We start from the raw sequence: 15,885 nt of genomic DNA on the forward strand, positions 1-15,885 counted from the left end.
GAGAAGTAATATACAGTAAGAAAAGGGAACAAAACCAAAAGAAAAAGCTTAAAAGAAACCCTGTTGTCAAGAGAGTTCAGGACTTTGCAAGTATGCTCTCAAACTCTCATCACAGTAGCAAATACATTAAAAATGTTTGGAGATGCTGGGCTTTGATTTAGTAGGTTCTTAATTTGCAGCAGCGCAAACAAGTTGGATAATGAGTTTGAGCCAAACAGCCAGAGGCTATGGGGAGTGTTTACTCTCCTTGCTGTGCATTCAGGGATTTGTATCAGTGGTTAACTCCTGTGAAGCTACAGAAGGAGTTATATGTGAAGAGGGAATCCCTCGCGAAACACATCCCTGTGGCTTCAAAGGGCAAATAACACAACAGCAAAGAGATTGGTTAATTTTGTAAAATCCTTTTGCAGTGCTGCTTAGAAGTAAACAAAAACAAATTGCAGGTGCATTTCTAGAGATACTCCTCTGCAAAAAAATGCTGACCTCTTGGAAACCAATGGGAAAACTATTGGCATCCATGGACCTGGAAGTCACTGCAGGTCCCCAAGACTTCAGCTTTGTTATCTGAAGTAACTCTCCTTCCAGTTCAACACTGGCTTGCAAACTGCAGAATCCCATATGCTCTTTAGTACACCTTTTTAAGAGAATGGTCTTTGTGTGATACAAAAAGTGTATCAAGGGAACTGAGGCTTGTGGCATATGAAAAGCCAAGGGACCAATTATAGTAAAGGCATCCTCCCAGCCAGCTGGCACCCCTGGTTAAAATCCTAACAAATCGCAGCCAAAAGCTGTCTCTAGCCCACGTACCTGGAAGAGCAGCTGCTGATTAAAGATCAAACAAATGGAGTGAGAGAGATGCAAATTTGAAGTGCAAATTATTTTAAAAGGCCCAGTTAGCTTAAACAAAAAAAGGAGAAAGTAATTGATCCACTTAAGTAAGGGAGACAAACTCTTGTATGGAAAGATTCAGGAATGGGACTAGTACATTGTGATATATGTGTACTTATTTTGATAGATATTGCACACCTAATGTTAATATTTATCAATATTTTTCTAAACCAGTGTAACCAGTAAGTTAAGTTCCCAAAACAAACTTTTAAAATTCTTGATTTCTGTGCATGCACATCTATGTTCTGATACTCTTAATAGTTAGACATTCTTCTCTTCAAGTATTGGAGATTGTAATGAGTGCACAAGATAATTATTCACATGCCTGAAAATTAACTATGAATACCTAAATGTTCTGAGTTGCTGTTTTTAATTTTGATTTTATTATGGATGTTACAAACCACAACAGAATTAAGAGAGCAGAGCTACTAGTATTGTACAATAGAGAGCTGTCAACTTTGAGCTGTCAAAAATTTGTCAACCTCTCTTACTTAAACCGACATCTGCAGATAACACAGGGGTATGCAGTGTGACTGCAAAAGCCTATACTGTGTCTGTTCAAAATAATGTATGTGTGACCCATATGCAATTCTGGGTAGCACGGAACATGCTGCCAGAACTTAATTCTCTCTGTTCTCTGCGCTTTTACTATGAAACAAATGAAGTTACCTGGGAGAAGAGACCTAGCGAAAATCAGAAGGAGAAACTTAGAGATTCACACACACAGAATCACAGAATGGTTGAGGTTGGAAGGGACCTCTAGAAATCATCTAGTCCCCCCAGCCTGCTCCAGCAGGGACACCTGGAACACATGGCAAAGGGTGGCATCCAGGTGGGTGTGGAAGATCTCCAGAGAAGGAGACTCCACAACCTCTCTGGGCAGCCTGTTCCAGTGCTCTGTCACCCACACAGTAAAGTTCTTCCTTATAGGGAGATGGAACTTATGGCTGGAGGTTAAGAATGTATCAGTCAAAAGGGGTATGCTGGAGGGATGTACTTATTCATCCTCCTCTTTACCCAGTGTGCTGCACTAGGACGTGTCCTCTGGTACCAGGTGCACTACACAGGACTACCAACTGTGCCTGAAATACTGTTGTAGACTATGTACTCAAAGCCCAAACTGCAGGGCTTGGGACTTAAGGAAAGCAGACAATTTCAGTTGTCTAACACCCGAGAGTGCACAAGGAGTCCGTAGTAGGTAACCTGACTTGCTCTATTGTGGAAAAGTTTTGTGAGATAGAGGATATTTGTGTAAATATTTGAGTTTAAACCTGGCATTCTTTTTGTTTTGATTCATGGCTCATACAAACTGTATTTATTCTCAGCACCAGCTGGTTTGTCTTCCAGAAAGCATCCAAAACCCAAAGCTTCCAGAAAGCACCCAAAGGAGATTCCTGGGCAAGTCTGTAAGCTCTCCTCCCTGCCCAGCTCTGGCTAGATGTGCAAAGTGCTCCCCAGTTCCTGGGCACTAATGTTTTCTTCTTTGGTTTCTCCCCCACCATGATACACTAAGGTAAATGAATGTGACCTGTACATAAAGTGATTAGAGAAAATGAGTCTGCTGGAGTGTCCACAACCATACACCTTTCCAGGGCCCCACTGGCTCACGCTGCTGAAATGCGCATTGTTTCTCATTCTCCCCTCACCTCAGAGCCCGGACACAGCACAAACACGTTTTCCTGCATTGAGAGGGCAACTGAAGCAAACTTCTTGATATCATCTCCTATGACAGGCCTTTCCCTGGGCTAATACAGTTGCCACAATTCAAACAGAATACGCAATGCAGAGTATAGAATCATAGAATCATAGAATGCTTAAGGTTGGAAGGGACCTCTAGAGATCATCTAGTCCAGCCCCCCTGCACACGCAGGGTCACGTGGCACAGGACTGCGTCCAAGCAGGTTTTGAAGATCTCCAGAGAAGGAGACTCCACAACCTCTCTGGGCAGCCTGTTCCAGTGCTCTGTCACCCTCATTGTTAAGAATTTTTTCCTTAAGTTCCTGTGGAACTTCTGGTGCTTCAGTTTCCGGCCATTTCCTCTAGTCCTATCAGTGGCCACCACTGAAAAGAGACCAGCATCATCCTCTGCACTCCCTGCCTTGAGGTACTTATAGACACTGATTAGATCCCCTCTCAGCCTTCTCTTCTCCAGGCTGAACAGGCCCAGCTCCCTCAGCCTCTCCTCATAGGACAGATGTTCCAGGCCCCTGATCATCCTTGTGGCCCTGTGCTGGACTCTCTCCAGCAGCTCCACATCCCTCTTATACTGTGGAGCCCAGAACTGGACACAATACTCCAGATGTGGCCTCACCAGGGCTGAGTAGAGGGGCAGGATCAGCTCCTTTGACCTGCTGGAGACGCTCTTCTTAATGCACCCCAGGATCCCATTGGCCTTCTTGGCCACGAGGGCACACTGCTGCCTCATGGTCAACTTATCATCCACCATGACACCCAGGTCTTTCTCTGCAGAGCTGCTCTCCAGAAGGTCGGTCCCCAGCCTGTACTGGTGTCTGGGGTTATTCCTCCCCAGGTGCAGGACCTTGCACTTGGGCTTGTTGAATTGCATGAGGTTTTTCACCGCCCAGTTGTCCAGTCTGTTCAGGTCCCTCTGGCTGGCAGCGCAGCCTTCTGGGGTATCAGCTACTCCTCCCAGGTTGGTATCATCAGCAAACTTGCTGAGGGAGCACTCTGTGCCTTCATCCAGGTCATTGATGAATAAATTGAACAGGACTGGACCAAGGACTGACCCCTGGGGGACCCCACGAGCTACAGGCCTCCTACTAGACTCTGCACCGCTGATCACCACTCTCTGGGCCCTGCCATCCAGCCAGTTCCTAATCCACCTCAGAAGCTCCTACAGAAGAAGGAGGAGTGGCATTGCCGTGAGGAGCCTTGATGCCGAGGCCAGGCGAGCTGGCCTCCCTGGTGCCATCCTGGCACACACTGAGTACTGAGCACCACATCTGCTCTTCCTCTGTGCTATCAAAGCTCCTGCTAGCAATTTTCTTCACTTCCTCATGCACTGTTTTTAGCATGCAACGCTATGTTTATGTTATCCATATAAAGCTGGTTGTTCACTCAATGAAGCAGTTCCCAAGCTGTGTAACTCATGAAGCAACCAGGAGTGAACACACATGAGTGCAGATCTCCGGCAGAAATAGGTCTGTTTTTTCCCAAAAAAACACAAATTCATAAAAGTTCCTGAGAGACCCGGAGAATAACTTTCCCACTTAGCATCACTCCAGGCTACACAACACTCTTAAAATACATGGCTTTGTCCTGATGTTCCTGTAGCCAAAAAAAAAGCCACCTGTGTTTAACAGATGACTTCTGCTCTTAGCTCTTTGCTTTCGCTTCCTGCAAGCTATTAGAGCTCAGCAGCCTTAAGCAAAAAGATCCGTGCATGAAAGATACAGCATGTATTTCTCCACTAACTGCATTTCTTCCCTCTTTACTGATGCCTGATATTGCAGCTGCAGCCATCCTGTCTTTGGATGGGAGAGCTCCTGATGCTGTGCTTTGCCTACGTGCCTTTAACCCATGTTTATTGCCACTGTTTAGTTGACTGATCTTGTATCATATATTTTAGTAGCTGTCATAGGGCTGGACTGATCTGGGACACTGGATGAATACAAAGAGGTTGACATTACCCCACTACATATGTTTTTACTTTACAAGGCTGGTGGTGAGTAATTATGAAGGAAATTGTAGTGACAAATGCAATTAACAACTACAAAGCTACATTTCATATTTTTTGAAACGAGAGCCTTATGACCTTGCTTTGTATTTCTGTTCACATGAGAATAATAATGTACTAATATCTGAGCAAAGAGATATGGCTTAAAGTAAATGCTGTCTTATAAACATACTTATTCCAAGAACATAAAGAATGATTCATAAACTAGAAGAAATTTTAAACACAAACCATTGTTCAATGCTGATCTTAGTGAGACCAACCACAATATGTCAGTGGATAATTTTGAATCTGTGTATACTGCGAAGACCTTTTATTTTACTTTTGCTGTGCAAAAGCTGACAGCAATACTTTGAGAAATATATATATACATATTCAAATAAAACATATTATAAAACACATATATATATATAAACCCCATAATGTAACAACATTTTATGCAGTCTTATGTTTCCACAAAGAACATTTTGACTTGGAATTATTGACTTAAAAGGGGAAAATGCTGTCTATGCATGTTAAAACTGTTCTACAGAATGTTAGGAAATCTGAAGAAATATTAAGATTTGTTGCCACTGCAACATTAAATCTGATTCCTCTGTTTTTTGATACAGTTCTAAAAATATAACTGAGTAATAAGTGTCCCATAGTGGAGAATAATAATTATCAGATTTATTTCTCTTGGCTCACAAACTATATAGATGGAGGCTGCTTTCTGAATAATTGACTAGTTATTACTTTTATGCTTTTTTGATAAGTATCTCTCTTAGTGGTGCATACTAATCACCATTGTCAAAGAAAATAGTCCTATTAATTTTATCAAGATCGCTTTTGTTGTTTTTTTCCTCACTATAATAATGTTCCACAAACCTGTACCAATTAAGATGTAAGATTAAAAAAAAATACAAAACTTGTTATCTCATTTTACAGGAGAGGAAAAGTAGACAAAGATTTCCTTGAAGTCCCCAGTGAAACCAGTGGTAAAGGCAGAAGCAAAACCTATTTTCAAACACATTTCCCGACTGCATTTGTTCTTCCAGAGCACGCGTCTTAGCGTTTTGATTGCATTTGCGAGAACTAAATGTCTATGCAAATAAGAGCACTTAGGCTCCTGGAAAATGAGGAATGTGGACGCTGACTGTGCTTGGAGTTTCACTGCAGCCTTGGCAGTTCAGGAGCTCCCTGCCTGCAGACTGAGCGCTGCGGCTCCAGGCTGGCAGCGGGTCAGGGAAGTGGTTTGTGAGAGTGCCCATCACCAGGTGCCCAGAGCAGGGCACTGGCCAGCGCTGTGCAGGGTCTGAAAGTGGCACCCTTCGGTCTGCAGCGGATGTCTAGCTGTGGACTTGTGGTAATATTTGTGGTAATAGTTTTCAGCACTTTCTGCAAAATATATGATGGTAGAACTGGGTTTTCCCAGAAAATATCCATCTGCCATATCCTTGTGTTTATGGCCTTGTTTCCGACATATTTTCTAGCTTCTGGAGCACCTGGGACAGCAATGCACAAACAGGCTGATTTACTTCCCGATTAATTCCTCTGCAGCCTCCTTCCTGCATGCCAGATGAGACTGCCTCTGGGATTCCCAGGAAAAGTGTGCTAAATCATGTCACTGTGGCTGAACCTGCTTGTAGGTCCAGATGTTCGTGTTGAGTTATTATTTTGGCAAGATGTACGGTTGTACAAGGAACACGAACAACACAGGAAAACAGACATTCAAAACAGGGGCATCCTTGCATGGACATAACCCCCACTGCTTTTTCCTCACAGATGTAAGAGACAGTGGCAAATAATTGAGATGCAAAATGATGATTTATCTGAAACGGCAGGCAGGCTCTTTTTTGATGGGAAATAATGGTGAGCTAACACTGGGGGCATATTTGGAAATACAAAGTAAAATAAGGGCAATAATTTATCATTAATCATGCTTGGAATCAAGCCAGTCAGCATCACTTCTGTTGTGAAGAAAAACATTGTAATTGACTTTTTTATTTTCTGAGATTCCAAATGATGTTTATGAAGGTGATATGCCATTTAAGGTCAAGTTGGATCTCCTTCCATCGACCTGAACTTCAGATCTCAAACCTGAGAGCAGGACATGCAGACACACTTCAGTGAATGCTAAAAAGATCTGTGGGGGTTCAGCATCTCTCAGAATTACATCCTTGCATTTCATCTTCACAGGCTTATTCTTGGTCTCCTTGATAAAACAGGATTGATGTTGGCCTGATGACTGCTGTTGTAAGTACCTAGGCAGCATAGAAAATCAAGTAATGATTCTTTTTCTTCCTGAGTCATGCATAGCTAAGGGACCCAAAAATGGCTATTAGGTTGTTTCCTGCCATAACAGCCTCTTCTGACACAGCTGCACAGCATTCATGGGAAGTACTTGATAAATCACCATGATATCATTAGCAGCAACTGTGTTTTTTATCTTGAAATGCTTATTAGATGAGAAAAAGCAAGTAAAATCAAATTATATTTGAGTTATATGTGAATACATTTATTTCCTCAGTCATTTTTTACATTTTTAGCTGAAAAAGCTGCAATCTGATTAGATACATTTCTTTTAAACTAGTTTCTTTTTTCTTCTGTCTCTTCTCACTTCAGTCTGGTTGCTCTAAGAAAAAAACTATTGAACTGCAGCAATATTTGTCACTCTAAGTTCCATTCACTATTGAAAACCTTATGCTGACATGAAACTGAGGGAAGATGGACTTAAGTCAAAGGCAAAATCTATAAGAATATGAATATGAATGCACCTGTGTGCATTAAACCTGCTGCTTGTGTGCGTATCTGAAAATCTATAAGATTCTTTAGTCAACCGGCCTTCCACCAGGAAAACAAAAAGAAACACATTGCTTGAGGTAAGAGCCTTAAACCTGTTATTTACTGTTGCTGTTTCCCTTGGCTGTTCTGTAGTAATTAATATAGCTGAATTCCTTATATTGCTTTTGCTGTGATGCTGCTTTAATAACAATTTTGACGATGTGCAAATGATCTGACGAGAGGAATTGTGTGAAAATTCCTACTGCAGCACTGGCCTGGGCACCCCTGATCTGAGCTTTTCCCCATAGAGAACCATCCATAGAATCTTATAATCATAAAGGCTGGGACCTTTAGAGACCATCTAGTCCAACCTTGTGCCATCCGATGCTTGCCCAGAACTGTGACATAGTGTATCGTGGATCTAACTGAACGTGAATGCATTTTGTGTGCTATGTTTCAGAACTTCCCTGACCCATACAGACAAATGCATGCTGTTTTCTCCTTTTGGAGCTTCCTCTTCCTTAGGAAGGATTGTGTGATGAATGGGACAGGGATGCACAGATAGTAAAAGATGTCATTCCTCTTATATACAGAAAGCTTAGGATGCTGCCATTTTGCCTTAAATAGAACCCTTTATTTCAACACTTAATCTGTTATTTAGTATCCCTAAAGATACATGCACAGTTCCAATCATGTGTTTAATTCCATAATTTCCATAAACCTAAGAGCCCGCCCATCATGAACAGAACATGGACTCAAAGCCCAAAGCCCAAATAAGGCAACAGCTAAGCAGATGTTTAGCTATGAGGATGTCAGTATTCGTATCGGTATTCCCCCTTGCAGTTAACTGCATTTTTAAAGTTACCCTTTGACCCAAACACTGTGCTGCGAGACTTCAAGCAGTCCCTGCACAGCTCCGCGTGGCGCGGGTTGCCCGTGCCCTGGCCCGCAGACATCACGCGGTGCGCGGGCGCCGGCGCTTTGCTGGTCGGGGTGCGCTGGCTGGATGCAGGCGGCTGAGCCCTGCAGCAGGGTGAGAAGCGCGGCGGGCGCGTTCCCCCTCTGCTCGGCTGCAGCTTAGCCCTGCGCGCGGCCTGTGTGGAGACGGGCTTGCTGCGGCCCAGTAGCCATGGCAACTCCAGCACTAAGCCACGATGGCGGCAGAACCGGCCTTGTTAACCCCAGTGTTAACCCCCGTCCCTCTGCTGCAGAATGTGCGGCGGCCACAAAGTTTAACGGGAAATAGACCCATATCTTTGATAGGAAGAAATAAGAGAAAAAGCATCAGAGTGACAGGAGCACTGTGGTGCCTGTCACGGTAGCGCAGACCTGCCAAGCACTGTGTGCTGAGCATCAGAGCGGTGCCTCCAGCTGCTGCTCCCTGTCCCTGCGGAGGCATCTCCGTGTCGCGCACCAGCAGTGCAGTCGCGTGGCCCAGCGGGTGAGCCTGGGCTCCCGAGATTCGCAGAGCGGCAAGATCGGCTGTGGACACAGAGCCAGGCGTCGGCACGGTGCCCATGCACCGGCACCTGTTGCAAACGTGACAGCTTCCATCTTTCTCCTTCTGACAAGATTCTGCTTCGTTTGACTGTCTTCTGACTTGGCTGGAGGCCCCTGCGTTTCCTCCAGTGTTGTGTGTTGTGTGGCCTGGCAGGATCTGTGCTGCAGACAGGTTTTGCCTTGTTTTGATGCCTTATCTGCTCTCTTCAGATTTTCTAGATTTCATTTCAGAAATGCAATTTTTTAATTTTTGCTTGCCTTCCTACAGAAATAATGTCAAAACAGTCACCAGAAAGGAACATTCCTGAGATCTTTCCATTTTCTTGTTCTCTAGACTTCCTTTTTACCTAGTCAAATGTAAGCGCCCCATACTTCTTAAAAACATGCCACCACCAACAGCAAAAGGCATTTCCATCTGACAAGCATAAGCTAGACTTGCAAACATGAAAAAGTGAGGCAGGGTGAAGAATCTTTATTGCTTAGTGAAAGGCCTGTGGCTCTCTCTCTCTTTTTTTCTTTCTTTTTTCTTTTTCTCTCACATCCAATCTCAGGATGCAAGCAGGAGTAAAAGAAACATAGTTTTAAAAGGTCAAGGGAAAAAAGAAAGCCAGTTGACATTAAGGAAAAGAACATGAGCCAAAACATTGTCAAGATACATGGATACTTCAAAATGGCTGGCATTTTATACCTAACAGGAACCATTATTTTCTCAAATCACAGATTGAAAGGATATGTATTTTGATTTGTGCATTACAGAGAGGAATAATAATCACTAGTTGAGTTTCTTTTCCTTATTTCTCTCTCTTTTAACCTAGGCATCTTCTGAATCTTGCTTATTTGTTAGTTTTGTAACATAGCCTTTACTTTGAAAGCTCTGAAGGTACAGGCAATGTTTGTTCCCAGCACAGGTATCAAACCTGTGAAATAACACCACACCAATTATTTTTTTTTCCATCTATGTAAGCCTCCAGCATGAAATGGAGCTTTGTCTAACAGTGTGACCATCATTCCAGAGTTCACCCATCCAAAACGCCTCAGTGGCACAGACTGGGTGTCTCAAGATGCCATTGGTGACACCTGATTTTTTATATTTAGTACGTAGCCCTGAAAGTTATTGTTTTAATCTTACACATATCGTAAAACTAGTGTTCTGGACAGGAAAAAAAAAATCTTGTTACACAGATGGAAAAATTTTGTCCAAAAGTCAGACCATTCTTTGCCTGGTTAAGACAGATTTATGCCACATGCCGTCTCTCAGGCAGCATGTTAATCCCAGGTTAGCTTTTGTGATCTGTTCTTTGGCAGGTGGTTATTTACTTCTTTTTTGCCAACATATAGGAATAATGCCAAGTCAAAAAGGCTGAGCTAGACAAGTAGGAGTTTTATAGTCTTAACTTACAAGGTATGTATTCTCTATTCCTCCCTTCTTCTGCCCATTCACTTGCCAATTCACTGTCACGCAAGGAATATGAAAATGTCTGCTTTTTTCTCTAGTCCAGGTCACCAATGAATAATTTTCCTTCTATATTCCATGACTCGGCATTTGGTATGAGCAAAATTCACTCTTGAGAATGTTAGGAAATGAAAATGAGGTAATATAATTAAAAGAAACAGCCTCCGTGAAGCTTGACTGATATTCATAACTGCTTCTGTAATATTTTGTTTGCTGAGCTGCTCTTGGCTAGAGAAATTAGATGTTTTACAGAACTGGGTGCCTTGTGTCGTAGCATCTCATGGAAGCAGGAAATTCATGGAAATGATGGAAAGGGAGCTTCAAGAACATCATGTTCCAAAAATCTGAACATATTGTACCAGTGATTAATTATCTACAGAAATCCCAGCTTCTAGATAATAGTGCTCTGGGGACAAGAGTATTCAGGAATATTTTCAACAGCGATCACTGTTAGGATAGGGATGTCTGAGGCAATATGCAAAATATTACTTGCCTCTTACATTACATTATTTAATTCTGGTATTAAATAATCATTTCATTCTGATGTTCTTTCTTTCCCATTCTATCTCCAAAAGTCCTGGAAGAAGACTGAAAGAATTGGACAAAGTTACTACTAGGAGGCAAAAGAAATAAAGAAAACCCAATGATTTAAATATATTTATATACTATATATATATATATGTTACCAACAAAAAGTCAGCATTATTGATTTTTATACCTTTATAAAAAATAATTAAATAAGGAAGCAGAAGAATATGTATTTTTTGTGCAGAGATACAATATTCCTTAACATTTTTAGATTCAGAAAAAAAAAAGACCTAATACCTTAAATAAGTATGTATGACAATCTAAGAAATAATTCTGCTTTACCTTCCACTGATAGCTCCCTATATATAAGTTAGACAAGAGATGGGTTGAAGGCTTCAACGCTAAGATAAATGCCCTATAATAAAAAGATGTCGAAGATCTTTTTGTTGGAATAAATTTAGAAACCTAGCATCATTTTAGTCTTGTAACTTTCCAGCAGAGTGTCTGCAGTAAGTCTATTTAAAATGTTTAATAGAATAATGAATTCAGAGTATCTACTACAGAAAAATCTATATTCAAAAATATCACTTACTTATCTAATCCAGTGTATGAGATACCTGTCTAACTAAAATATAAGATACCATTCCAAATTGATAACTATTTTCTGGAAAGCTGAAGCTAGTTTAATATGTTTATGGCTTTTTCTTAAAACCAAAACTGTGCAAAACATTTTTTTTTTTCAGGAGGAAGAATATCTCTATCTTTCCTTAATTGCAATCGAGAACAAATATAAAATGTCCTGTTTTCAGGCAGAAATGGGTTGTTACTCATGATTTCTTGGTTTGTATTTACCTAAAATCAATAGAGGGACAAAATAAATCACGGACATAACAACAACAACTCTGAACTGCTGCTGCATGCACGTGCACCCAGGGAGAAGGTTTAATGTGTTGGTACTGTGCAACTCTGTGATGTCTGCATGGCCACAGCGGCAGAAACACTAATCTGGAGGGTTTCCTGCAGAAAGGAAGGATCGGCTGCCAAAACGAATCGTGGGACTTCTCATGCCCTTGAAAAAACAAACAAAACCAAAGCACACTTAATTCCTATTTTTCATCTCGTTAGTTAGCTGTAAGTGAAACAAGGAATGCTCCAGCGGTAAAATCAAATTTCTCGTGACGTCTACTCTACCCCACTCTTTCGTGTTGTATAGGGGCAGTTTGCGGAGCGGGATGTATAGCCCCTATAGGAGCCCCCTCCTGCGCCCCTCCCGCGGAGGGGGCGGCTGTGGCGCACGAGCACTTGGCAGCGCCAGCCGGCGGACCCCGCTCCGCCCGCGCGGGCGGGGCGGTGAGCGCGGGGCATGCCGGGAGTTGTAGTCCGGTGCGGCGGGGCGGGCGCGGCACGCGGCACCGAGGGGACTACGACTCCCAGGGGCGCGGCGGGGCGGGCCGGGCCGGGGCGGGGCGGGCCGGGGACAGCTCCGGTGCTGATCGCGGCGCGCGCTGCCGGCAGAGCGCGGGCGGCAGCGGCGGCAGCGGGCGAGCGGCTGCCGCGCCTGGCCATGAGGCACGAGGCGCCCGTGCAGGTCGGTGTCCCCGGCGGGAGGCGGCGGGTGGCGGCGGGCGGGCAGCAGCACCGCGCGGGGCCGGGCCCGTCTGCGCGCTCTGCCCGCGAGCGCCGCGGCAGCGCGGTCCGCAGCGCCCGGCGGGTGCGAGTCTGTGCGGGAAGTGTGTGTGCGTGTGTGCAGCGTGCATGTGCGTGTGTGCGTGTGTGCATGTGCGTGTGCATGTGTGCATCTATGGGTGCATGTGTGCGCGTGTGTGCAAGTGTCAGTGTGCCTTTGTGAACGTGCATGCATGTGTGTATGCATGTCTGTGCATGTGTATGTGTACGTGTGTGTACACTGGGCATGCATGTGTTTGCATGTGCGTGTGTGCATGTGCATGCGTTTGCATGTACGTGTGTGCACGTGCATGTGTGTGAACATGGGTGCATTTGTACATTTGTGTGTACATGTGCGTGTGTTTGAGGGAGTGTAAGCCTGTGCATGTGCAAATGCATGTGTGAGTGTGTGTGCACGTGTGTGTGAATGCATGTGCGAGTGTGTGAGTTCACATGTGAGTGTGTGCGTGTGACTCAGTGTGTGGCTGTGTGTGAGGCGGGCCAGTGTGTGAGGGTACAAGCATGTGTGCATGTGCGTGTGATAGTGTGAATGTGCACAGACGATTAAGGGGGGACTGTGTGCAATAGTACAAGTCTGTGTGTGTGTGCACACGTGTGTGTCCGTGTGTACAGAGGTGTGAGGGAGACCGGTGCGTGAGTGTGTACATCAGGGTCTGCAGGGTGCGAGTGAGCAGCAGCCGTAGCAGCGGTGTCTGCCCGAGGCTCGGCCTGGCCCCGTCCGGCCACACGCTCTTCGGGAGCCATCGGCGCTTCGTCTGCTCCTTCCGTGCTCTCCCAGTGCGGAGATCCAAGGTTCTAGCTCCCTGCTACACCCGGGACAACAAAGAGGTGGCCCCTGTGCAACTGCTGTTATATGGAAAAACATCAGGTTCATTAGCACTGGAAAAACTGAGTGAGATCCAGATGTGATTAATTTATTTCTATATACGCTTTTAGCAGTTTCTAGGTAGCTCTTTCAAAGCAATTTACGCCGAATAAGTAACTGCTCACCAGTTATTTATTAGGACCTGCTTTATAATCTCATGCAGGACTTGTGGGGCCCCAGCCTTTACACTCAAGCGTGTTACCGATGGGTTGGAGACAGTAAATCCTGTTGATTTTACACAGTGCAAAGCACACTTTTACAGCCTGCTGTCACTTAGATTATGAATTGCAGCCCTGTTGGCTGATTTTTCTTATGCTGGTTGTCTACTCTGTCAGTAATAGAGTCTCAGCTTACAGGGAAGCTCTGTATTCTCTTTAATAATATGCATGCACAGAAAGAAATCTCATAACTCTCTAAGACAAAGTTACATTGCTGGGGAGCTGGGTTTGTTTGACTTTGGATGGAGAACGATAATGTGATAAACCTTTCGCCGACCAATTGCATGGGTGTCACATGCTGAAAACTTTCTGCCAAGGAGGTGCACAAGAAATAAGCCGATCTTCTGTAAGCATGTGCTTCAGTTTTCAGATCGAAAAACACAGGATGCTCCTTAAAAGGCTTTGAAGAGCATTTCTGTTAAAAAAAAAATAGCTACACCCCTTCACAGAATTTCCTTGTATAGAATGGAAATTATAGATTGGTTGCTATTGGATTAGTGACATAATAGATGTTAAATTCATTGAGGCTGTAAAAATTAAAGAAAGGAAAATCTAGATCTAAAAAACCATGTGCTTGATATGTGTTAAATAACTGCATCTTGATTTTTATATCTGATTGCCAGTAGAATGAGAATTATCATAAAACATAACTGAATAGAAGTCAGCAGAAAGCAGACCCTTAGTATAACCCTTTTATATCCTTAGTATAAAAAGGGACAGCAGAAAAGCTATAAAAAGAAACTCTATAAATTTCTCTATTTCAAGGATGGAAAAATAGTTAAACAGTGTCTGTTCTTGAGCATACCTCATCCAAAATTATTATCATGAGCAACTGGATTTTTCCAAGGCATGAAATTATGAGAAGTAATTTCTGAGTGCTTCTGCTTACAGCACTCCTAAAACACTTACATAGTATTCTTGTTAAAGCTTCAAGTAAAACAATATTCTATTGTGGGTTCTTCTTCTCAATAGTCTTTGCTTTTTCCAATATTAGACTGGTATGTTTGGTCCTTGTTCAAATGTGGCTTAGACTGACTGAACTAATTGCTTGATTTATCTCTTTTAGTTATCTGCTTTTCTACAAGAAAGAAATATAGCTGCTTCTTTGTACACAACAGGTTTATGGAACAGTCTGTTACGGAGCTAACATCTCTCTGAACTGTAGAGAAACAGGAAGAGTGATCAAGCACTTTCTTTGTATTATGACAAAACCAAGTGAGAGGAGAGTGTAAGCACTGTTTTTCCATATCCATACAGCAATATAAACCCCCCCAAAGACTGTGAAGATAAAATGCAAGAGAAAGATGGGAATAATGGCCTATCCAGGGACTTCGTATCTCTATGTTTGCAATGTCTTTATTTGAATCTCAAGCTTATGCTATTTCTCTTTAACCCAGAAGGGTCAAAATGATCAGAGAGAGAGCCCAAACAGCCCAAACAGAGAGACTACCTGATGGAAAAGTTGCCATTATTGTCTGCTGGATATAATTCAATCTGGGCAAGAGTTTGTGACTACTTTTCGCTTTTTAGTCATGTTTTCAAAGAAAAAATATAGTTGTGTTTATAGGCAGGCAGAGAGCTCTGGTTTAGAAATCAAAAGCAATGAACTCTTTTATTTCTGAGAAACATGGAAGTTTCTGCATGTTCTTTTAAGAGTTTTTCTGAATTACTTGAAATACTGTGTGTCTCTTAATATTTCCGTGCCCCGACTTTAGTGGTACTCTCAAAATAAAAAATTCAGAGATATACACATCGATTCTTTCCCTTCAAGTTTCACTCCTTGTCTGACTGTGCAAATTGTCCATGCTCCTGCATTTGCCAAAGCCAAAAAGACAAAGTGTAGTTTGGATAACTGGGTCATAATGTTTATCAGAACATATGGGCGTTAATGGTGACAATCTGTAGAAAATGTCACTTCTTTGCAAACCCTGCTTTACATTTAGCAGGGCACCAGATTATTTCAAATGTGAGTGAGGCCAGAAAGGTGAGGTAAGAGTAGGAAATGGGGAAGGATCTGTAAAGACAATGTGAACATTTTTGATGCTTTTCCAGGAAAATAAATGAGCACTTTTTCTTTGGAGCTCTCCATACTCTGCTGTCACTGTGGTGAGTATGCCCAGATCGAATAGGTTTATAGCAGATGCATCCAAGCAAAATGGAGAACTGTGGCAGCAATAGAGAAAAGAAAAAGCCTGCTTCCAAATTTTTAAGTTTGTTTGAAAATTGTAATGAAGAAAAGCCGAACTCCTGCCTATTAGATGAAGGAGTTATCATGGCAATGTGTCTCCTA

The 15,885-nt window shown here is 43.0% G+C and overlaps 1 protein-coding gene across 1 annotated transcript in view; it reads left to right on the forward strand.

The window, feature by feature from the left end:
• The first annotated feature begins 12,344 nt into the window (after positions 1 to 12,344).
• The window catches only part of LOC148594961 (ras-related protein Rab-3C), a 111,250-nt gene continuing 107,709 nt past the window's right edge, over positions 12,345 to 15,885 (forward strand). The window contains exon 1 of the mRNA XM_088523267.1: positions 12,345 to 12,414. Within this exon, the coding sequence (XP_088379393.1) occupies positions 12,391 to 12,414 (24 nt within the window). The 5' untranslated portion in view covers positions 12,345 to 12,390. The remainder of the gene's footprint in view (positions 12,415 to 15,885) is intronic.

This window comes from Tinamus guttatus, unplaced genomic scaffold, assembly GCF_059628265.1.
Source record: "Tinamus guttatus ecotype Peru unplaced genomic scaffold, ASM5962826v1 Tinamus_guttatus_pri_ptg000173l, whole genome shotgun sequence".
In the NCBI taxonomy this organism is placed as follows: domain Eukaryota; kingdom Metazoa; phylum Chordata; class Aves; order Tinamiformes; family Tinamidae; genus Tinamus; species Tinamus guttatus.